This window comes from Myotis lucifugus, unplaced genomic scaffold, assembly GCF_000147115.1.
Source record: "Myotis lucifugus unplaced genomic scaffold, Myoluc2.0 scaffold_130, whole genome shotgun sequence".
In the NCBI taxonomy this organism is placed as follows: domain Eukaryota; kingdom Metazoa; phylum Chordata; class Mammalia; order Chiroptera; family Vespertilionidae; genus Myotis; species Myotis lucifugus.
In genome coordinates, this window is record NW_005871178.1 from 1255765 (window position 1) to 1273674 (window position 17910).

Sequence of the window (17910 nt, forward strand, 5' to 3'; positions counted from 1 at the left end):
GAAACGTTTGTGTAATTTTCAGATGAATATTTCTATACAGATTATGTGGTTTTTACAATGTACCCAAGTTTTGTCCCTGCAACCAATGCTGCAATTTCTTAACTCTACCCCTGCAACCTCTATTACATATCCAACACTACCTGCACACTAGAAATAAGGAAGGGAAGAGGAGAGCAGATTCAGAAGTCAATCATTGCAGAATGAAGGAAATGATTTTGGAATGCAGTTTTTACTTTGGAGTAGTACTTTCAAGAGGACAGCTCAGTTTTTCTGAAGGAAAATTTAGGGTTAAATAAATTGCATTCAATTATTACCACTTTATGCTCATTATACTAGGCTAAAAGGAATTGCTGAAATGTAAACAGGAAGCTAGTATTTTCATTTTAGTAATAATTTTTAATCTGACTCTACAAAAACTTTGAAAGCTCTAGGAAGGATCACAATTGAGTTTTATCAGATTTGCTTCTCCAGCTCAATCAGGACAGATGTATTGACAGGCTGGGTAACTGTGCAGTGGTAGTTTCTCCACAGGGAGAGGGAGAAAGGTCACAGGTGTCCTCTGCCTGGATATGAGCTCCTGAATAATTGAAGAATTACTATGTCAACGAATTTCTAATCAAATCTAAGCACTGCTTTGCTAAATTTTCATTTAATATGTCATATGGTCTAAAAAGTCATATTATCCTAATTTAAACATTATTTTACATATTTAAAACAATAATTATTAATATCAAGTTACTAGATTATGGTTTATACAGGAATAAAGCAAATCCCCCAAAGAGATTTAATGTCAACTAATAAATAACGGAATACCATCAAGGAACAAATAATTCAAAGTCTTTACACATATATGTGAAATAACACTTAAATATCCACAAATGATATATCAATGTAACTTAAATTCAAGACCATGATAATTACTTACAGATATGATTATCTGCTTCACAAGCTTAGTATCATCAATACAATCAAACGCCGCCAGTAAAACCAAATGGGAGTATTGGCCCTGTAAGAATCGAAAACCAGGAAAGGTTAAAAAATTCGTAGCTTACCCTTTCATTCCACCTCTGGAGTCACTTTATAAAGGTTACCAACCTGGTAACCTGCACAACATAATACAAATAAGAGGGATAAAAGCCATTCAAAGGAATTCTTATCAGGACCTAGTTAATAATATTCTAGGTTGATTTTTTAAAAAGAAAAACAAACAGAAAAGCACATTCTTCAATATCAAATAGCCTGGACTCATTACATCTTTCAAAAATAGGTACTCTGTTAATGAATAGCTACCAAAAAAAATTAAACTAAAAAAGAAATGCAATAGGTTAAAAAAAACCACAAGAATATAAAACATATAACACTATTATATAAACCCAAATATAATTATACATATACAAAGTATACAAAATACATGTATACAGAAAATCCTAGATCATTATAATGTAATAGTCACCTCTGGGTTGAAGGATAAAAACTTTTCATTTTCTTTTATATATTGTCCAATTTCTTTAAAATAATTCTATATAATTAGACTAGAAATACTAAAAATAAACTAGAATATACTTATATACTAAATGAGAAATAAAAATAATTGTGTTTAAAAAGTATAACAGCAAGAGATCATACAAATACACACTGTGAATTTCACAATGTCTACCTCTTGAACCGATAGAATTATTCCAGGATGCTGATATAGTTCCAAAGAGTTAAAGAACTACTTTATAACAAAGAAGAAGAAAGTGCATTCAGAGTTTGAGGCCTATTCTTCTTGTATTCTAGATAGTATGAACCTTTCTTTACTTTGAGAGAACATTTGACTTTGACAACCCTCTTCAGAGCCAGGTCTGATGAGTATGGCAAATAATAACATTTCAGTTAGAGAAATAACAAAGGTCTAACATCTTTACTATATAAAGACCAACAATCTACTAAAAATGGGCAAAGAAAATGAAGAGTCAGTTCACTGAAAAAGAAATACAAATGGCTCTAAGCATATGAAATAATGCTCATTAATTAAAGGCAATAATTAAAACAATAAAATATCATTTTCCACCTATTCTATAGGCAGAAGTGAAAATCCTTGATAATATCCTAACTTGGCAAAGGTCTGGAGAAAAGCAAGGACACTTTTATGTTGTTGGTGAGAATGCAAAGTAGTTCAACTATTTTGAAGGGCAACTGACAATATCTAAAAAACTTAAAATGCATGTACTTTCTGACTCATCAATTCTAGTTCTAGAATTGCCTTGTAGCCATGCTTCCACATATGCACAGTGGACATGCACTGGAGTACTATTTGAAATAACAAAAAACTAGGAACTACCTAAGCGTCCAATAGTAGGGACTGGTTAAATAAATTATGAAACTCATATAATGAAATATTATGAAGTCATCAAAAAGGTGAGGTAGATAGATGTACATATATGTATGTTGAAATAAAATAACCCGAGACAAATTAAGTGAAGGAAACAAAGTAGAGAACAATGTGCATATAGTACACAAGCTTTGGTTTCTGATTTTTTAAGTCTGACACACAGGAACATGCCCAAGCACAAAACATCTGAGTGAACACAAAAATAGCTGGTACAGAATTGAAGTGAGAAACAGACAATTCACAATTACAGTTGGATATTTTAAGGCTTCTTTTAGTAACTCATAGAACAATGATAAATAAATTAGTAAAGACTTTGATTATCTGAACACTATCAACCACTTTGATCTAATTGACATTTATAGAGTACTACACCCTATAACTCCAAAAAACACTTTCCTTTCAAGATACCAAGATAGACCATGTTAGGCCATAAAATAAGTATTTAGAAAAGGATTAAAATAATAGAGTATGTCAGGAAACCCCCAATATTTGGAAATGACACACTTCTAAACAATCCGTAAGTCAAATCCATGGGTTGTATTAATTTAACTCCCCCCTTAGAAGGAACTTCTTGAGATAAAAAATACATTGCATTGTTAATTTCTTGTTACCATTACAATGCCTTGCGGGGATTAGTTTCTTGAAAAAATTTGTTGTTAAAAATAAACATGAAGTTAAAATAATCTAATTTTATTACTTAAAAATATCTTTTACAACTAATACTTTTTAGAACTTTCTACTAACACAGGGGTGGGCAAACTTTTTGACTCGAGGGCCACAATTGGTTCTTAAACTGGACTGGAGGGCCGGAACAAAAGCATGGATGGAGTGTTTGTGTGAACTAATATAAATTCAAAGTAAACATCATTACATAAAAGGGTACGGTGTTTTTTTTTTTAGTTTTATTCATTTCAAATGGGCTGGATCCGGCCCGCGGGCTGTAGTTTGCCCACGGCTGTACTAACATCTTGTTTATACTTATTTCTAATTTAAAATATTCAAAATAAAATGTTATACAAAAAGACTTACTTGATGATGAATAATCCTATCTAATAAAAGACAAAAAGGGTAATTGACCGTACCTTTGCTACGCTTCTCATTGGCTAATCAGGGCAATATGCAAATTAACTGCCAACAAAGATGGCGGTTAATTTGCATACTAGGCTCCAAGTGGTGGAGCGAAGCCAAACGTACCCAAAGCCTGCTGAGCCACGAGGCCTCACGCCCCCGGGATCGCAGAGCAGCGAAACCTGATGGCTGGGGGGGGGGGGGGGGGGGGCCCTCTGGCCGGAGCCAAGCCAGAGCGAAGGCCTGGGTCCCGGGTGCCAGAGGAAAACTGGTGCCAGCAGCCAAGGGAAGGGAAGGCCTATTGCACAAATCTCTTCGTGCAACAGGCCTCTAGTAAATCATAAAATATTCTTATACTCTGATACAACCCACTAGAGAATCTTATTTCATTTTGTTACAGAAAAGTTAGCTGCCTTTTAAGTGATTTTATACTCTCCTCCTGGTCTCCAATCCTACAGAAGACAACAGGTATGTATTCATTCACACAGCAGCAAATGTGCTTGAATTAGTATTTACTACATTAAGATGCTAGTAGTTCTCATTAGATTTTTCATAGGAAAAAGTTGTTGATAATACAAATTTTAGTTCTCCAATAAATAAGAGGTTATAAAACATAATATAATAACTCAAAAAATGTTATAGTATTTGCTACTACAAATACAGGGTGGGCAAAAGTAAGTTTATATAGTTGTCAGTATGCAAAACATTAATGAAGTCATTAGTGCCTCACAAAAACTTTATACATCCTCTAATTTACCAGGAAAGCTGTTACACCTCCAAAGGATTCCAAAGAACTGAAAACTTAACTAGAATTTATTCTAGGCAGCAATTTCCATGTGTAATTAATATGATTGAACAAATTCACTAAATAATGTAGCAAATATCAAGTCTTCGAAAAGTATCTATAAAAGTGGAAAATTTGTCACTATGCAATGTTAAATAAAGGTGAAATCTCATTTTGTTTAAGTTTAATATATAAAAATGCATGCATATGCATAGAATAAGATTGTAGTAAAATAAAGAATAAATTTCTTGGTCGTTTTCTTAAATTTTCTATAATATATAATAAACATGGTTTCATTTTATTAACAATTAAAAGAAATATTATTATACTTACATTAGCCACCTTTTCAACATAAGTTTTCACAATCACTTTCCTGTCCTAAAAAAAAAAAAAAATCTCAACTTTTAATTATAGATTTAAGGTATTTCATAGATAAAATTTTGATTTAATATTAAGTTGTCATTGGAGTGGCTTTATTCTATCCTCTGGTCTCCAAGTATTTTCATTAGTAAAAATAGTTATACAGTCAGAACAAAAAAATTTGCAATATATTAGCCCTTTCAGAGCTATTAGGATCTTACATTTGTATGTGATATCCATTCAGACATAAATATGAGCCATAAAATTATCAGTCCCAAGACTAACCTAGTAAAATGACCTTCTTTTACGGTGAGAAATGAGAGATCTCTCTTCCAATGTCTGAACAGTCTTCAAATATATAGTCTATGGCATTCAATACATATTTGTTGAAATTAAATTTGTATTAATGTAAAAAGTGGACAAAGTACAACTGTCTTTTAAAGGCAGAATTATACTGATCAAAGAAATGAGAATCAGTTCTGTTAAACTTCTGTAGTTAATATGGACTTTTCCCTCAAAATACTTAACATCTGTATGAGCAAATGTGTAACTGTTCATCATCTCCTCCTCCTGCTTCCTCTCCTATTAAGATAAATAAATATTGTATTGATCTGATTGAGAGATCCCTTCTCAAATAATGACCACTCAAGATTTTCACACTTTACTGAAAACTCCAGCAGTGAAAAAAATTGTTATAAGTAAAGTATAAAGTTAAAATAATCTGACTTTACTACTTAAAAATGTCTTTTACTACTACTACCTTTTAACTAGGCGCAAAGGCCAATTCCTGTGAGGCCCTGAGGCACAACTTTGTAAAGATAAGCAGTTTATGCACAACGTAAGACCTCAGGAGAAAGTCTGAGGAAAGGCAGGTCAAGCCCTACACTTACCTTGGGCGTTCCATGCCACAGGCAGTGCATGGCCACTCTGGCACCATCGTGTGTGTGTGCCAGGTACACCACCGCCTCACGGATGGCTTCGATCATTTCCTGGGGAACAAATGCCATCAAGGCTTTAGTTCATGCTTTCTTTCTGCCTTTAAAACTAATCTACCTACTAGGGAGCAGTTAAGCACAGAGAATGAAAAAGATTATAGGTAGCAAACAATTTAATTTTTCATTTTGTAGACAAGCACATGCATATATACCATCTTTCTAGGAATATTCTTTTCCATCAGGAGTGACAAATACTGCTGACAAGCAATTTCTATTAAAATACACTTCTATTTTATCAAATATGTCTATATTAAAAGACAATGTCTATTTAAAGAAGAATGCATATATACAATATATTCTAAATGACTGTTTAAGAAAAAGGTGGCTAGGAAGTGGCTATGGTAAAAAGAAAAGCCAGATAAAATAAATAAAGAAAATGCTGTTTCCTAAAAGGGAAGAGAACCAAAACACTAATTTGGCCTAAAAATTTTCTCTTTTTTAGTTTATCACTGGATTACTTCCAAGAAATCACATTAATAATTCACCATAAAAACACTAAACAACATTTCCCTAATAAAATTAATCTCTATATTAGACTAGGCCAACACTATCAATGACTCTTTAGTAAAAAACCAATTGTTACTTTCTTATAAGGTAGTCTGGCTTAAATTATATTTTGGAATTATAGATGTGAATGAGTTCTGGCAGTTAACAATTGCAGGGCCCCATTTTAGCCCATTCCCAGTGAAAAAAATTTATATTAAATAAATAAGTACAAAGTCTCCTGCAAGGAGAGAGGAAGGTAGGTGCCTATTTTCTTCAATAAGGAACAAGCAATTCCATCCTTAATTATCTTACAATCCTTACCCAGGATGAAGCTCAACAGCACAGCTTTCAACTTATGTACCTAAACTTATGAATCTCTTCAAAGCTCTCCAGCTGGAGAGCTATACATATATTCCAATTATGCTTCCACTATCCCCAAAGGGTTTTTTTGTCTCTCTTTTGAAAATGCCCCCAGGGCCAGAAAAGAGTTGCCTCATCACTTTATATTGACACTGGGTTCTCTATGATTGTTTTTGCTATTACTAAAACACATTTAACACTAAAAAGAAAGATTTTCCACCACTGAATGTATTGAAATGATCATTTTCCAGTTCTGAAAACAGTTCTGCCCCAGTACATCTAGAACTGTGAGATACTGTGCTCTGCAGGGGCGGGAGAGAATTCCCCCAAAGAGAAGCAGCAGCTGCTATGGTCACCGAGCCACAAGCTCAGGTGGGTGGTTATTCTTGGGAAATTATTTTGTATGTCAATTTCCGGCAGGTCAAAATTCCTATAAATGTTTAGTCTGGCATATGTGTTAGGAAGTCAGTGTTCCTACTTTAGTGATCCCTTATTATTAGGATGAGGACAGACAATGAGCTCACTGTATGGTGAGGCAAGCAAAGTTCAGGGGACTAAACGATGAATTCTCATTTGTATTCCCATCACTGACTTGAAGGGCAGTGCAATTTACCTTTAGTCTCTGTTTCTTTTCTATCACATGAGGTCCAATTTTTTATGGTTCATTTAGTTTTACATAATTGTCCTCCTCTAACCTTTTTCCCTCTCTAATCTGTTAACACCAACATAATTTTTTTGGTATCGGTACAGGTGAATTTCAAACTACTTGAATATCCCTCTATTTGTTAGTTAATTTTTAAATTAGGTTAGCTAGAGAATACTCTGGATTATAATTAAAATATAAAAATTAAATGAAGTTGATAAAACTATGATCAATTCTATTGCCTTCTGGTAAAAATCTAAAGGCAATTAGCAGAGTTGCTTAAAGGAAGTTTACTGCATTATCTTCTCTCAACAAGTAGCTCTTCAAAATTCCCAAAAGACAATGTATATCAAAGCAGTATTTTACATATTAACATGGCTCTTCTATGTTTTGGTCTAAAAACTAAAACCAAGAACTTACTGATCTTAGCTTTGGGGGCGCATAGGTAAAAAAGTCCAAGAACACTTTATGCACCAATGAGTGCTTAATCACAGCTTCCCTGGAAATAGAAAAAAGGGAAAAGAGAATACATCAGATCTGCCGCTACACTAATACTGTCATAGTAACCTCAGTTGTCCTAAGATAATCAAAGCAAGTGAAATGGTTTTAGGGAATTTAATTCATCAAAAGACAGATTATATCTTTCAGCAATATTAAGATTAAAAAAATAACATTTAGCCCTAGCCGGTTTGCTCAGTGGTTAGAGTGTCGGGCTGTGAACTGGAGGGTCCCAAGTTCGATTCCCAGTCAGGGCACATGCCCGGGTTGCGGGCTCAATCCCCAGCGTGGGGCATGCAAAAGGCAGCCCATCAATGATTCTCTCTCATCACTGATGTTTCTATCTCTCTCTCCTTCTCCCTTCCTCTCTGAAATCAATAAAAATATATTTTAAAAAAAAATTTTTAGATTATAGAAATATTTTAGGGCTTACCATCTATGATCAAAACCAGGATACAGATTGCTAGTATTTAACCAGCAGATGAAATCATTCAAAATACACTCTCTTAAATAAGAACATCTATATTCTTTACCCAACAATGGGCACATGATTATAAACCTATTTTCTTTTTGTCAAGCACCCTTCACAATGCATCAGTTTCATAAAATAATTTTAGCAAAGTTAAAACCCAAGTAGATCAAAACACTACCAGCAACTGCCAACACCTAATTGACCCAGACTTCCTAGTGTGACACTTGGTGAATTCAGGTGTTACAGTGGAGGCTGATGATCAGGCACCAACAACTTCAAGTTCACATTGAGTGTTTAAATAGACAGCAGAAACATATTGCTTTTAGGGGCAAAGCATTGTTCTGAGTATTCTGGAAATATCAACCCATATTCATGAAACTCTATAAAATATGTACTATTATTATCCCAATTTTATAGATATGGAAACTGAGGCACAGAAAGGTTAAGTTGCCCAAGGTCACATAGTTAGTGATTGAGGGGGCACCAGGATTCACACCCAGGCCATCTGGTCTGCGGCTACATCTTAATCCCTCCACCATGGTCCAAATGCCCAATTTCTAAGTCTTATAATCCAACTGAAATAACACCATATTTGGAAAACTATCCATCATTCTATGCAAGGGCTATACAAAACTTCCCTCCTTCAAATGCTATTTGTTAAGAAAACAACAACAGCTTTCTTACTTTTGGGCCATTGGAGTTAGAATCTGTTTCATTTCATCCATGATAAGCTCCAGTTTTTCCGGCTGTACCTTTAACACTTTGTCCAGAGTTGGGTGATCTGCTGACTGCAACAGAAAAAAAATTAAAGCCCTCTAAACTTAATGACGTTTCTTCAGCTTCATAGCAAAGAAAACCAATAACACTCGCACATGCCTAATCACAAAATCAAGTAGTCAGCTGAAAATCCTTGCCAACATGTGTTTTGTACTCACCTACAGTGACAATTACAAAAGAAATAAAGCACTAAATTCAATCCAGGATTTGAACCTGACTGGTAGAGGCAACCCAGGAATTAATTCATATCCCTGGAGGTGAGTGTGGGCATTTATGTCCCAAGTCTGGAATAGATCCTTTAAATGTCCTATTCGCATTCCTGGCCTTTTCCAGATTCAATCCCTGTGACTATATCCAATGTTGGGCCTCTCTACTCCCATTCCTCTCTAGATACAACCTGGAGAAGAGTAATCCACACACATGAAGAAACAGAGGAAAAGGCAGCAACAGGGAGCCCAATGCACTTTGGCCAGAAGCTTCACTTCTGTTAAGAGTCTTCTACCTCGGTCTATCTGACTGCAGAAATGGAAGTACTGAAGCATTAAACACGGCACTTGGGAGGGAGTAACGAAAGTAGTTCAATTTAAAGGGGATTTAAAAATAGTGCTCCGGGTGAAAGAGAAAGTATAATCACTTGCTCACTATACTGGAGACAAAATAATTCATTAAAAAAAAGGGTCTTTTAAGATGGTCTCTTGAAGGACCAGCCAAAGTAAAAATACAGTTTGAAAACAGGGCATCAGAAGGTAAGTAACAGCTCACAGGAAAAGCAAAAACGCTAGAAAAATGCTTTGAAGTGCTACCTTGTAAAGCTGAAATGTGTTCCCATAGAGCTCCTCTGTCAACATGTTTCTCTGCTCTAAAATGGCTTTGTCGTTGTATGCGTACTCCACGATGGCCGAGGCTTCCGCGTGTCGGAGCATCTTCCTCACGTGGCCTTTAAAACTTCTGATTATCTCTGCAATCTGCGGTTTACCCCTAAACCCGATGAGATAATGGGAAAAGGTAAGTGATACAGGAGAAGGCTGGGTAACAACAAAACATGACTTGACACCAGCATAAGTCCTGAGACCAATTCATCATGAGGGCTGAGGGGTGTCTACCACAGAGACATGCTGATGGGAAAGAAAATCAAACTGCCTTGTATTTCTACCTCAAGCTTCTAAGTTACTCGGCGGCCGAAACCTGGTTCTGCTTATCAGCTGCAAGACCCTGAACAAGTTATTTAACCTCTCTGTGCCACAGCTTCTTCATTCATAAAATAGAAAGAATAATGTTAATGTGAGGATTAAATGAGCTAAGATGTACTGAGAACTATGACCAGCTCGTAATAAGTGCTCAATAAATGTCAGTTCCCATTAAATTATTCAGCTTGAGAAAAGTAGGGAAAGAGAAAAGGGGAAGGTAAAAGTCAAAGATGCATAGAAATAGGAATAAAACATATTCTAAGGATGCTCTTTTAAAACAGAACTTAATCACAAGTATTTATATTACATCCTAAAATCAAGCAGCTGATAATTATAGTCAGGAATAGCTGTTGAAAATTTTGTCAACGGTACTTTTTTGTTGTTGATTAACATATTTTGGCACATTATTACACTCAGAAAGAGAAATCAAGACAAATATCAATTCCACCTAATTCAAGAAATCCTTCCATCTTGACATTTCTTCATCTTATTATATTTTTAATTCTTACTCCAAGATATTTTTCCATTGATTTTTAGAGAGAATGGGAGAGAGAGGGAAAGACAGAGAGAAATGTCGATGTGAGAGAAACACATCGGTTAGTTGCCTCCTGCATGTGCCCCGGCCAAGGCCAGGGCTGGGGAGGAGCCTGCAACCGAGATACCTGTCCTTGACCGGAATCAAACCCAAGACCTTTTGGTCCACAGGCTGATGCTCTATCCTCAGCCAAACCGGCTAGGGCCCATCTTGACATTTCTTGACCCACTGGCTCTGCCTCTGCTTCTGTGTGTACTCACCTGCACCTCCCAACCCTCTCCCCTCTAAATACTGGTAACAAATTACAAGTTAATTATCCTACTTCTCTTCTTCTAGGGTTTCAAAATATATACTAAGAATGGTGAAGGCAGTGCCATCAGTTTACATCAATTCCAGTATTTGTTTTTAAGATCACACTCCCTGGAAACATTACAAACAACTGTTGAGGGTCATTCTTATGGTCACAGACTTTCAAGTAACATTTGCACACAACTGGCACCCACATCTTTAAAAAACTAATATAAATAGATTTTATAAATAAAACAACTCACCCATACATGAGAAATTTCTTAACAATATTTCTGGAATATTTAGCTTTACTTAATTCAACCAAATCATCTGGAAAACAAAATATATTACAATGACTCCTTAGAAACAAAGAACTAAATAAATGCATAATCCTGGGAATATAAACAACTAGCCCTCTGTCTATCCCAGGCAAAGAACAAATAAAAATTTAAACAGTCCTACAGAGGACACACTGCTTTCCCACAACAGAATTCTTTTGCAGGACAGTCTTGGTATTTCAAGAGAAAACAAGTGACTCATTACAAATGATTAAAATTAATATTCAAAATATAAGAAATACCTCGTAGTTCTTCAAAAGCCTGTTTTCTCTGTTCTTCATTGCCAAACTGAATGTAACACTGGATCACACGAGTTGAATCATGTGCAAATGCAATCTGTAGGAAAGACAGTTTGGGCCTTTAGACTAATTCTCTCTGAGATTTATGTTTCTATCATCCTATTTTATCCTATATAATAAAAGGCTAATATGCAAATCGACTGAACAGCAGAACGACCGGTCACTATGACACGCACTGACCACCAGGGGGCAGACGTTCAACGCAGAAGCTGGCCCCTCGTGGTCAGTGTGCTCTCACGGGGGGAGCAATGCTCAGCCAGAAGCTGGGCTCACGGCTGGCGAGCACAGCGGTGGTGGCGGGAGCCTCTCCTGCTGGCTTAAGCCATCAGTCAGACATCCCCTGAGGGCTCCCAGATTGTGAGAGGGCGCAGGCCGGGCTGAGGGACCCCCCTGCCCCCGAGTGCACGAATTTCATGCACCAGGCCTCTCGTATTATTTATGTTTTATTACTATCGCTTTCAGAATTCCTTGCTAGATAAAAGGTAGGGTCTCCATGGATAAAATTAAATCTAAGCTACTGGGGAGTAAAAATACCCATTTTAATGGTACAAAATGGCATTCTTTGGTTCTGCTGCCTAAAATACAGCACTGAGACAGGAACAGATTTAACTATTTTGCAAGATTCCGATCATTATTATTTAAAACCAAAAATCAAAGCAAACCTGTCTAATGATTATACATACCATATTTCTCATTCTCTGAAAGTTACTTTAGTTACTTTCCCTAAAGGGAATTTTCTTATTCAAAAATTCTATTCCTTTATGATCTTTTTTTTTTTTTTTTTTTTATTTTATTGATTTTTCACAGAGAGGAAGGGAGAGAGATAGAGAGTTAGAAACATCAATGAGAGAGAAACACCGATCAGCTGCCTCCTGCACATCTCCCACCGGGGATGCGCCCGCAACCCAGGTACATGCCCTTGACCGGAATCGAACCTGGGACCCCCCTGAAAGTTACTTCCCCTAAAAGGGAATTTTCTTATTCAAAAATTCTATTTCTTTATGATCTTTTTAAATCTAAGAAAGTTTGGCTTTGGCAACCAAAGATATAGATCTAAAAAAAGTCTTGCTACACAAGTCAATACACACATTGGTAATCGTAAGTTAATCCCTCCATTTCTTACATTTTTATTATGATTTCCTGAATATATATCAAATTATATTCCTAGAAATTTGTTGTATTTCAAATCTAATTCCCCAACCTACTCCCTCATCACAACTACTGGATAGATTAGGTCCTCAATGAAGGGAGGACTTGCTGATCAATTTTCTATAGCAACAACTATCAGTTATGCAAAATTATTTTTTACTATGATATAGTACCTATCTACTTTAATAGTGCTTATTAGTTGTTCAATCTGTTTTAATTCCAATAAATCAGAAGGTGAAGGTACACACCCATCAAAGCCACAGATTTCAGAAGAATTTCCTTAAAGGATATTTATATAGACATTAATGATTAAAACCAAAACAATTTTTAAAAAATAAGGCCGCTTTTGTACATATATTGATTACTTACTACATACCCAATATACATGGTTTAAATATATTTTTCTCATTTAGACCTCAAATCAACCTTAAGAGTGGGCTGTTGCTAGTCCCACTTTATAGATGAGAAAAATAAATGTATGAGACATTAAGGAACCTGCAATCCCTGTGACCCTGGAGATGAAAGTTAACTTGTCTGAGTCTCAGATGTATGAAATGTCTCATAGTGATAATAACGTTAAGGTAAAGGAGGCAACATATGCATTGGTTAGCACAACTCCTAGCACACAGTATATAATAAATACGTTGTAATTGTCCAAAGGTACAGATGCTAAGCAGCAGGGTGAATTGAACACCAGATTTAAACACCCACGTCCATGGGCATGTAATAATAACCTAAGAGTAACTGGGAAAGGATCCTGAGTGTAAAATGTTTCTAAATAGAGGATAACAGACTGCTGGAGCAGAGAAACAGTTCTTTCTAGAAAGATCTTGCCGGATGTTTAAGGAAGCAGCAGCGGGGAACTTTCCTTCTAACTGCAATGTAGCCTGTTAGACCTCTGTACATGGTTTGGCACATGCTGCTCCCCCAGAGTCCCCAAAGCTACAGAGTCTGCTGTCTTACAGGTGAATAGTCGCTACGTACTTATCCAAATACACGAGTCAACTGTTTATTATAAACAGGACTAAACATCAACAATGAAAATTACGTTAGAACTCCCAAATCTGTAACATTTGAAAGATCTTTGCATGTTTGTAAAAGCATGGAAGAAAGAATAGTTTGCATCACACGCCTAAAAAGCCAGCAATTTAGAACATACAAAAGAATAGAGTCCAGAGCAAGACATTTTACCACATACTACTTAACTAATAAATTCTTCAAGATAACTTTCAAGAACACTGATTTATCTTAAGTAAATTATTTTAAAATGACACAGCCAAATACTTGTTTTTGTGTTTTTTTTTTTTACAATTTCCCAGCAATACATTCTCTAATTATTAAACGTTTTATTTAGTCATTACTTGAAATTTTTGGCTAAATGCATTTAAAATAACAACAATTTCACTTGTCATAAATGGCCAGCTACCCTTTACAGAGTAAGTCAATTTCAAGAGTTAAAATTGTAACTGTAAGTATGCCCTACTTACAGTTTTAATTTTTCCTTGAATCAACTTCTGCAAATCACTCATCAACTTCACTCTTTTTTCTTTGTCACAGTCTTTTCTATAAAAGAGAATAAAAGAGGGTGGAAACATAGCTTAAGCGAAGACATTTTATACACGCGAAACTAAAAACTGCTTCAGTGTAAGTTCACCCAGTTAAGTGTGATTTTCTCTTTGAAGGCAGCAAACCTTTTGACATTAACATTACTATTCCAGAGCAGCCAGAGAGAAGTAATTTTCTCAAAGGCAGAAATTCATCTCACAAGGTATAATTTCATGCATCAATCTAAGCCTTCACAGCCAGAACTTCAAAAGTGAAGAAAATAATAAAACAAGTGCAAGACACCAAAGACTTAAGTATCTCAAAACCTAGTTGATAAGAAATTGTCCTTCATTTTCTCAGAAATCTTTCAGGAAGGATGTCAAACCCAATTTAACTCGAATGCATTTTTATAAACATATCTGACACCATCCTAGTGATCCCCACATTTCTAAAACAAGAAGATATCCAAATACTGATACCTCCACTGGAGTGTTATGAATGCTCCCTAAATAACCCAAGTGCTATGTCATTTGTGTTAGGACATCTCATTATTTACGAGGCATACTCGTACTCCTCCATCATCTCAAAGAGGCCAATAAAGATGCCACTAAATAGCATTACCTTCTCACGATCTCCCAAATCTGCTTTGCCCGAACAACAATGTCATAGTTGGTTCTATCACTTAGTTGTCTGCTTTGCTTCAGTTCTTTCTTCTTCTTTTTGAAATCATCCCATTTGGGTTTCTTGGCTGCTGATTCTAATCATTATAGAAATTATTTCCAATTACATTTAACATTCTGATGCCACAGACAAGTATAGTCAGGTACATAGGGCAATCACTGATCAGGATCTACAGATATTACATGGGGAAACTAGAAGGGGGAAAATATCATTCTCTATACACTTATACTTTATTTCATTCTTTGAGCAGTTTACACATTTTAAATTTGGTTCAAACTAGCCATCCATTTATTCAGTAGTTACTTATTGATTCTTAAGAAGATACCTATTTAAAAAAAAAAAGGAAACCAAAAGGATGGTAAAAGCAATTCAGAACTTTTAAGCTTCTTTTTCAATTGTAAAATAAAATTCTACTTTTGAACATCAAGTTCATTGGACTTTAGGTATAATCAGTTCTTAAAGAAAACAAAAATTAGTTCAAATTAATTAGTCCAAATAATTAGGTTAATTAGTCCAAATTAAAACAGGAAAAACAATGTAATAAAAAATTCACCATTCTGAGTGCTGTTATGTATTAAGTCATTTAATTCTCAGAACAACTCTATTTTAAGGTGAATACTTTTACTTTTTTTTAAGATGAGTTCTGGCATTAGACACAGAAACTAAAAAAGACTGTAAAATCTAATGTACATGTGGAATCTAAAAATGTCAAAGACAAAAGCAGAGAGTAGAATAGCGGTTACCAGGGCAGGGAGGCGGGGAAAATGGAAAGATACTGGTCTACGGGTACAAACTGTAGCTAACAGGATGAGTAAGTCTAGAGATAATGTATAGCATGATGACTATCCTTAATACTACACATTTGCTAAGAGGTAGGTACTATTATTGCCCTCCCTTTCACATTGGGGAAACAAAGGCATAAAGTAGTTAAGCTCCCAGGTTCAAGGTCATACAACTGGTAAGTGGCAGAGTCGTGATTCATATCCAGAGATAACTCTGAAACTTTATGCTCTGCTTCCTTTTACTCATGACAATGCACAATCAAAAGTTCTAAGTTCTCCACAAACAGAGCAATTCTATAAAAGTAAAGTGTCTTTCTATTAGTATTTTTTGTCCTCAAAACCAACTGAATCAAAAAGCCTAAAGAGGCCAAACAAAGAATAACTTAATGTGTATTGTTAACATGAGTATCCTCTTTGGAGAATTAGTTTTTTCTAAATATCTCCCTTTCTCTGATTAGAAAATACACTCATTATAAGAAACTTAGAAAATGCAAAAACAAAATTCTTCTATAATACCAAAACTTAGATATAACCATTGACATTTTATTTCCTTCTTGTCTTTTTATCTATGCATGTTTTATATTACTCTTCCTAAAAATTCAGAATCTGTCTTCACTTAAACTTAATAACTATATTGTAAGCGTTTTTCCATGAAAATAACTATTTCTTGAAACCGTAATTTTTAATGGCTATACAACATACAACATACGTATTCCCCTTACTGGTTATTTATTCCTGGCCTGGTAATAGAGGGTTATAGGAGCAGAGGCCATATTTACCTTTGATATTAGACTATCATGTACTATACAGCAGAGGACAATAACTGACTCAGAGCTCATTTAATTCCATAAACATTTGGGCACCCTTGACGTATGCCATGCTAGGTTGCAGTAGACATACCAATTTGGGGGATGTCTAGTATCTAATCCCCCTCAGTTGCTAGAATAAAAATATGAGAAAATAAAATCAGAGTTCCATTTTGAGATGTCAGGAACATGTCTCCCAAAACAGAAAGAACCAGACTACAGCATGACAGGATCATGTGAGAATGTGTGTGTTTAAAAATCAGGTGCCCAAATCCTAGTAGGGAAAGGAAGATTTAGGAGCTATTAGACTGGTTCTCAACCTTCTGGCCTTTTAAATACAGCTCCTCATGTTGTGACCCAACCATAAAATTATTTTCGTTGCTACTTCATAACTGTAATGTTGCTACTGTTATGAATCGTAATGTAAATATCTGATATGCAGGATGGTCTTAGGCGACCCCTGTGAAAGGATCGTTCGACCGCCAAAGGGGTCTCGACCCACAGGTTGAGAACTGCTGTAGGAAGTAGGAAAGAGAAACTATGGGGTGTGGGCGTGTGATGGAGGGAAGAGGAAGAAAAAAGGATCAAGAGAAAACAATGAAGCTGAAGCATGCAAGAACCCTGCAGACCTGAGAAACAATGAAAACTGTTCCTTCCTTCCCCTCTCCCAACCTCCCTGTGTAAAGGCTACTGTCCCTCTAGTGAACAGCCCAGGCAGAGTAGAGAGCAGGGACCAGGGTTAGGGAACAAGTGAGAAGGCCGTATGGCAGTGGTCTCAGTTGGCAGCAGAGGAGCAGTGTTATGAGATGCCATTTTGGAGAAAAAGAGAATGAAAGACACCAGAGAAAGTCCCATGATGCTGCAGAGAATGTATATGTATACCAGCACATGTAAAGTGGAGACCAATGCAGATAATACACAAGAGGGGCACTCTGTACAAGAGACGGCAAGGCTCTGGTTTAGAAATGACCCCTGGAACAGCCTGACGAAGAGATGAGCAGTGTGTTTCAACAGACACATGGGAGCCCTGCCAGTACATCCCATCAGTGAGCAACTTGTCCTAAACCAATGAAAGTCAAATATGCCAGGTGTACTCTATACCCTCCTTGGAACTGCCTGCTGGACCTGAGCCATCTGATGGGTTGACCTGAGCTCTGTGAAAGGACGGTCTATATGTCTCTTGATCACCAAGGCATCTGTAGCCAAGGCAGATATACATATCTATTTTTAAATATCTTTTTATTGATTTCAGAAAGGGAGAAGAAGAGATAGAAACATCAATGATGAGAGAGAATCATTGATCGGCTGCCTCCTGCATGCCCCCCCCACCCCCCCCCCCCCCCCACGGATTGAGAACACACCCAGGTATGTGCCCTTGACTGGAATCGAACCCGGGACCCTTCAGTCCGCAGGCCGACGCTCTATCCACTGAGCCAAACTGGCTAGGGCAATCCCATCTACTTTTCACCCCCACCCCAAATGC

At 36.2% G+C, this 17910-nt stretch overlaps 1 protein-coding gene across 6 annotated transcripts in view; it reads right to left on the bottom strand.

The window, feature by feature from the left end:
• Positions 1-17910, bottom strand: part of PUM3 (pumilio RNA binding family member 3) — a 36996-nt gene that overhangs the window by 14182 nt on the left and 4904 nt on the right. For all 6 annotated transcript variants that reach the window (XM_014460344.2, XM_023758425.1, XM_023758424.1 and 3 more), the window contains exons 4-13: positions 14780-14915; positions 14101-14176; positions 11408-11501; positions 11091-11157; positions 9621-9795; positions 8725-8828; positions 7491-7569; positions 5477-5575; positions 4560-4604; positions 926-1006 (exon numbers count right to left, since the gene is read on the bottom strand). In XM_014460344.2, the coding sequence (XP_014315830.1) occupies positions 926-1006; positions 4560-4604; positions 5477-5575; positions 7491-7569; positions 8725-8828; positions 9621-9795; positions 11091-11157; positions 11408-11501; positions 14101-14176; positions 14780-14915 (956 nt within the window). The remainder of the gene's footprint in view (positions 1-925; positions 1007-4559; positions 4605-5476; positions 5576-7490; positions 7570-8724; positions 8829-9620; positions 9796-11090; positions 11158-11407; positions 11502-14100; positions 14177-14779; positions 14916-17910) is intronic.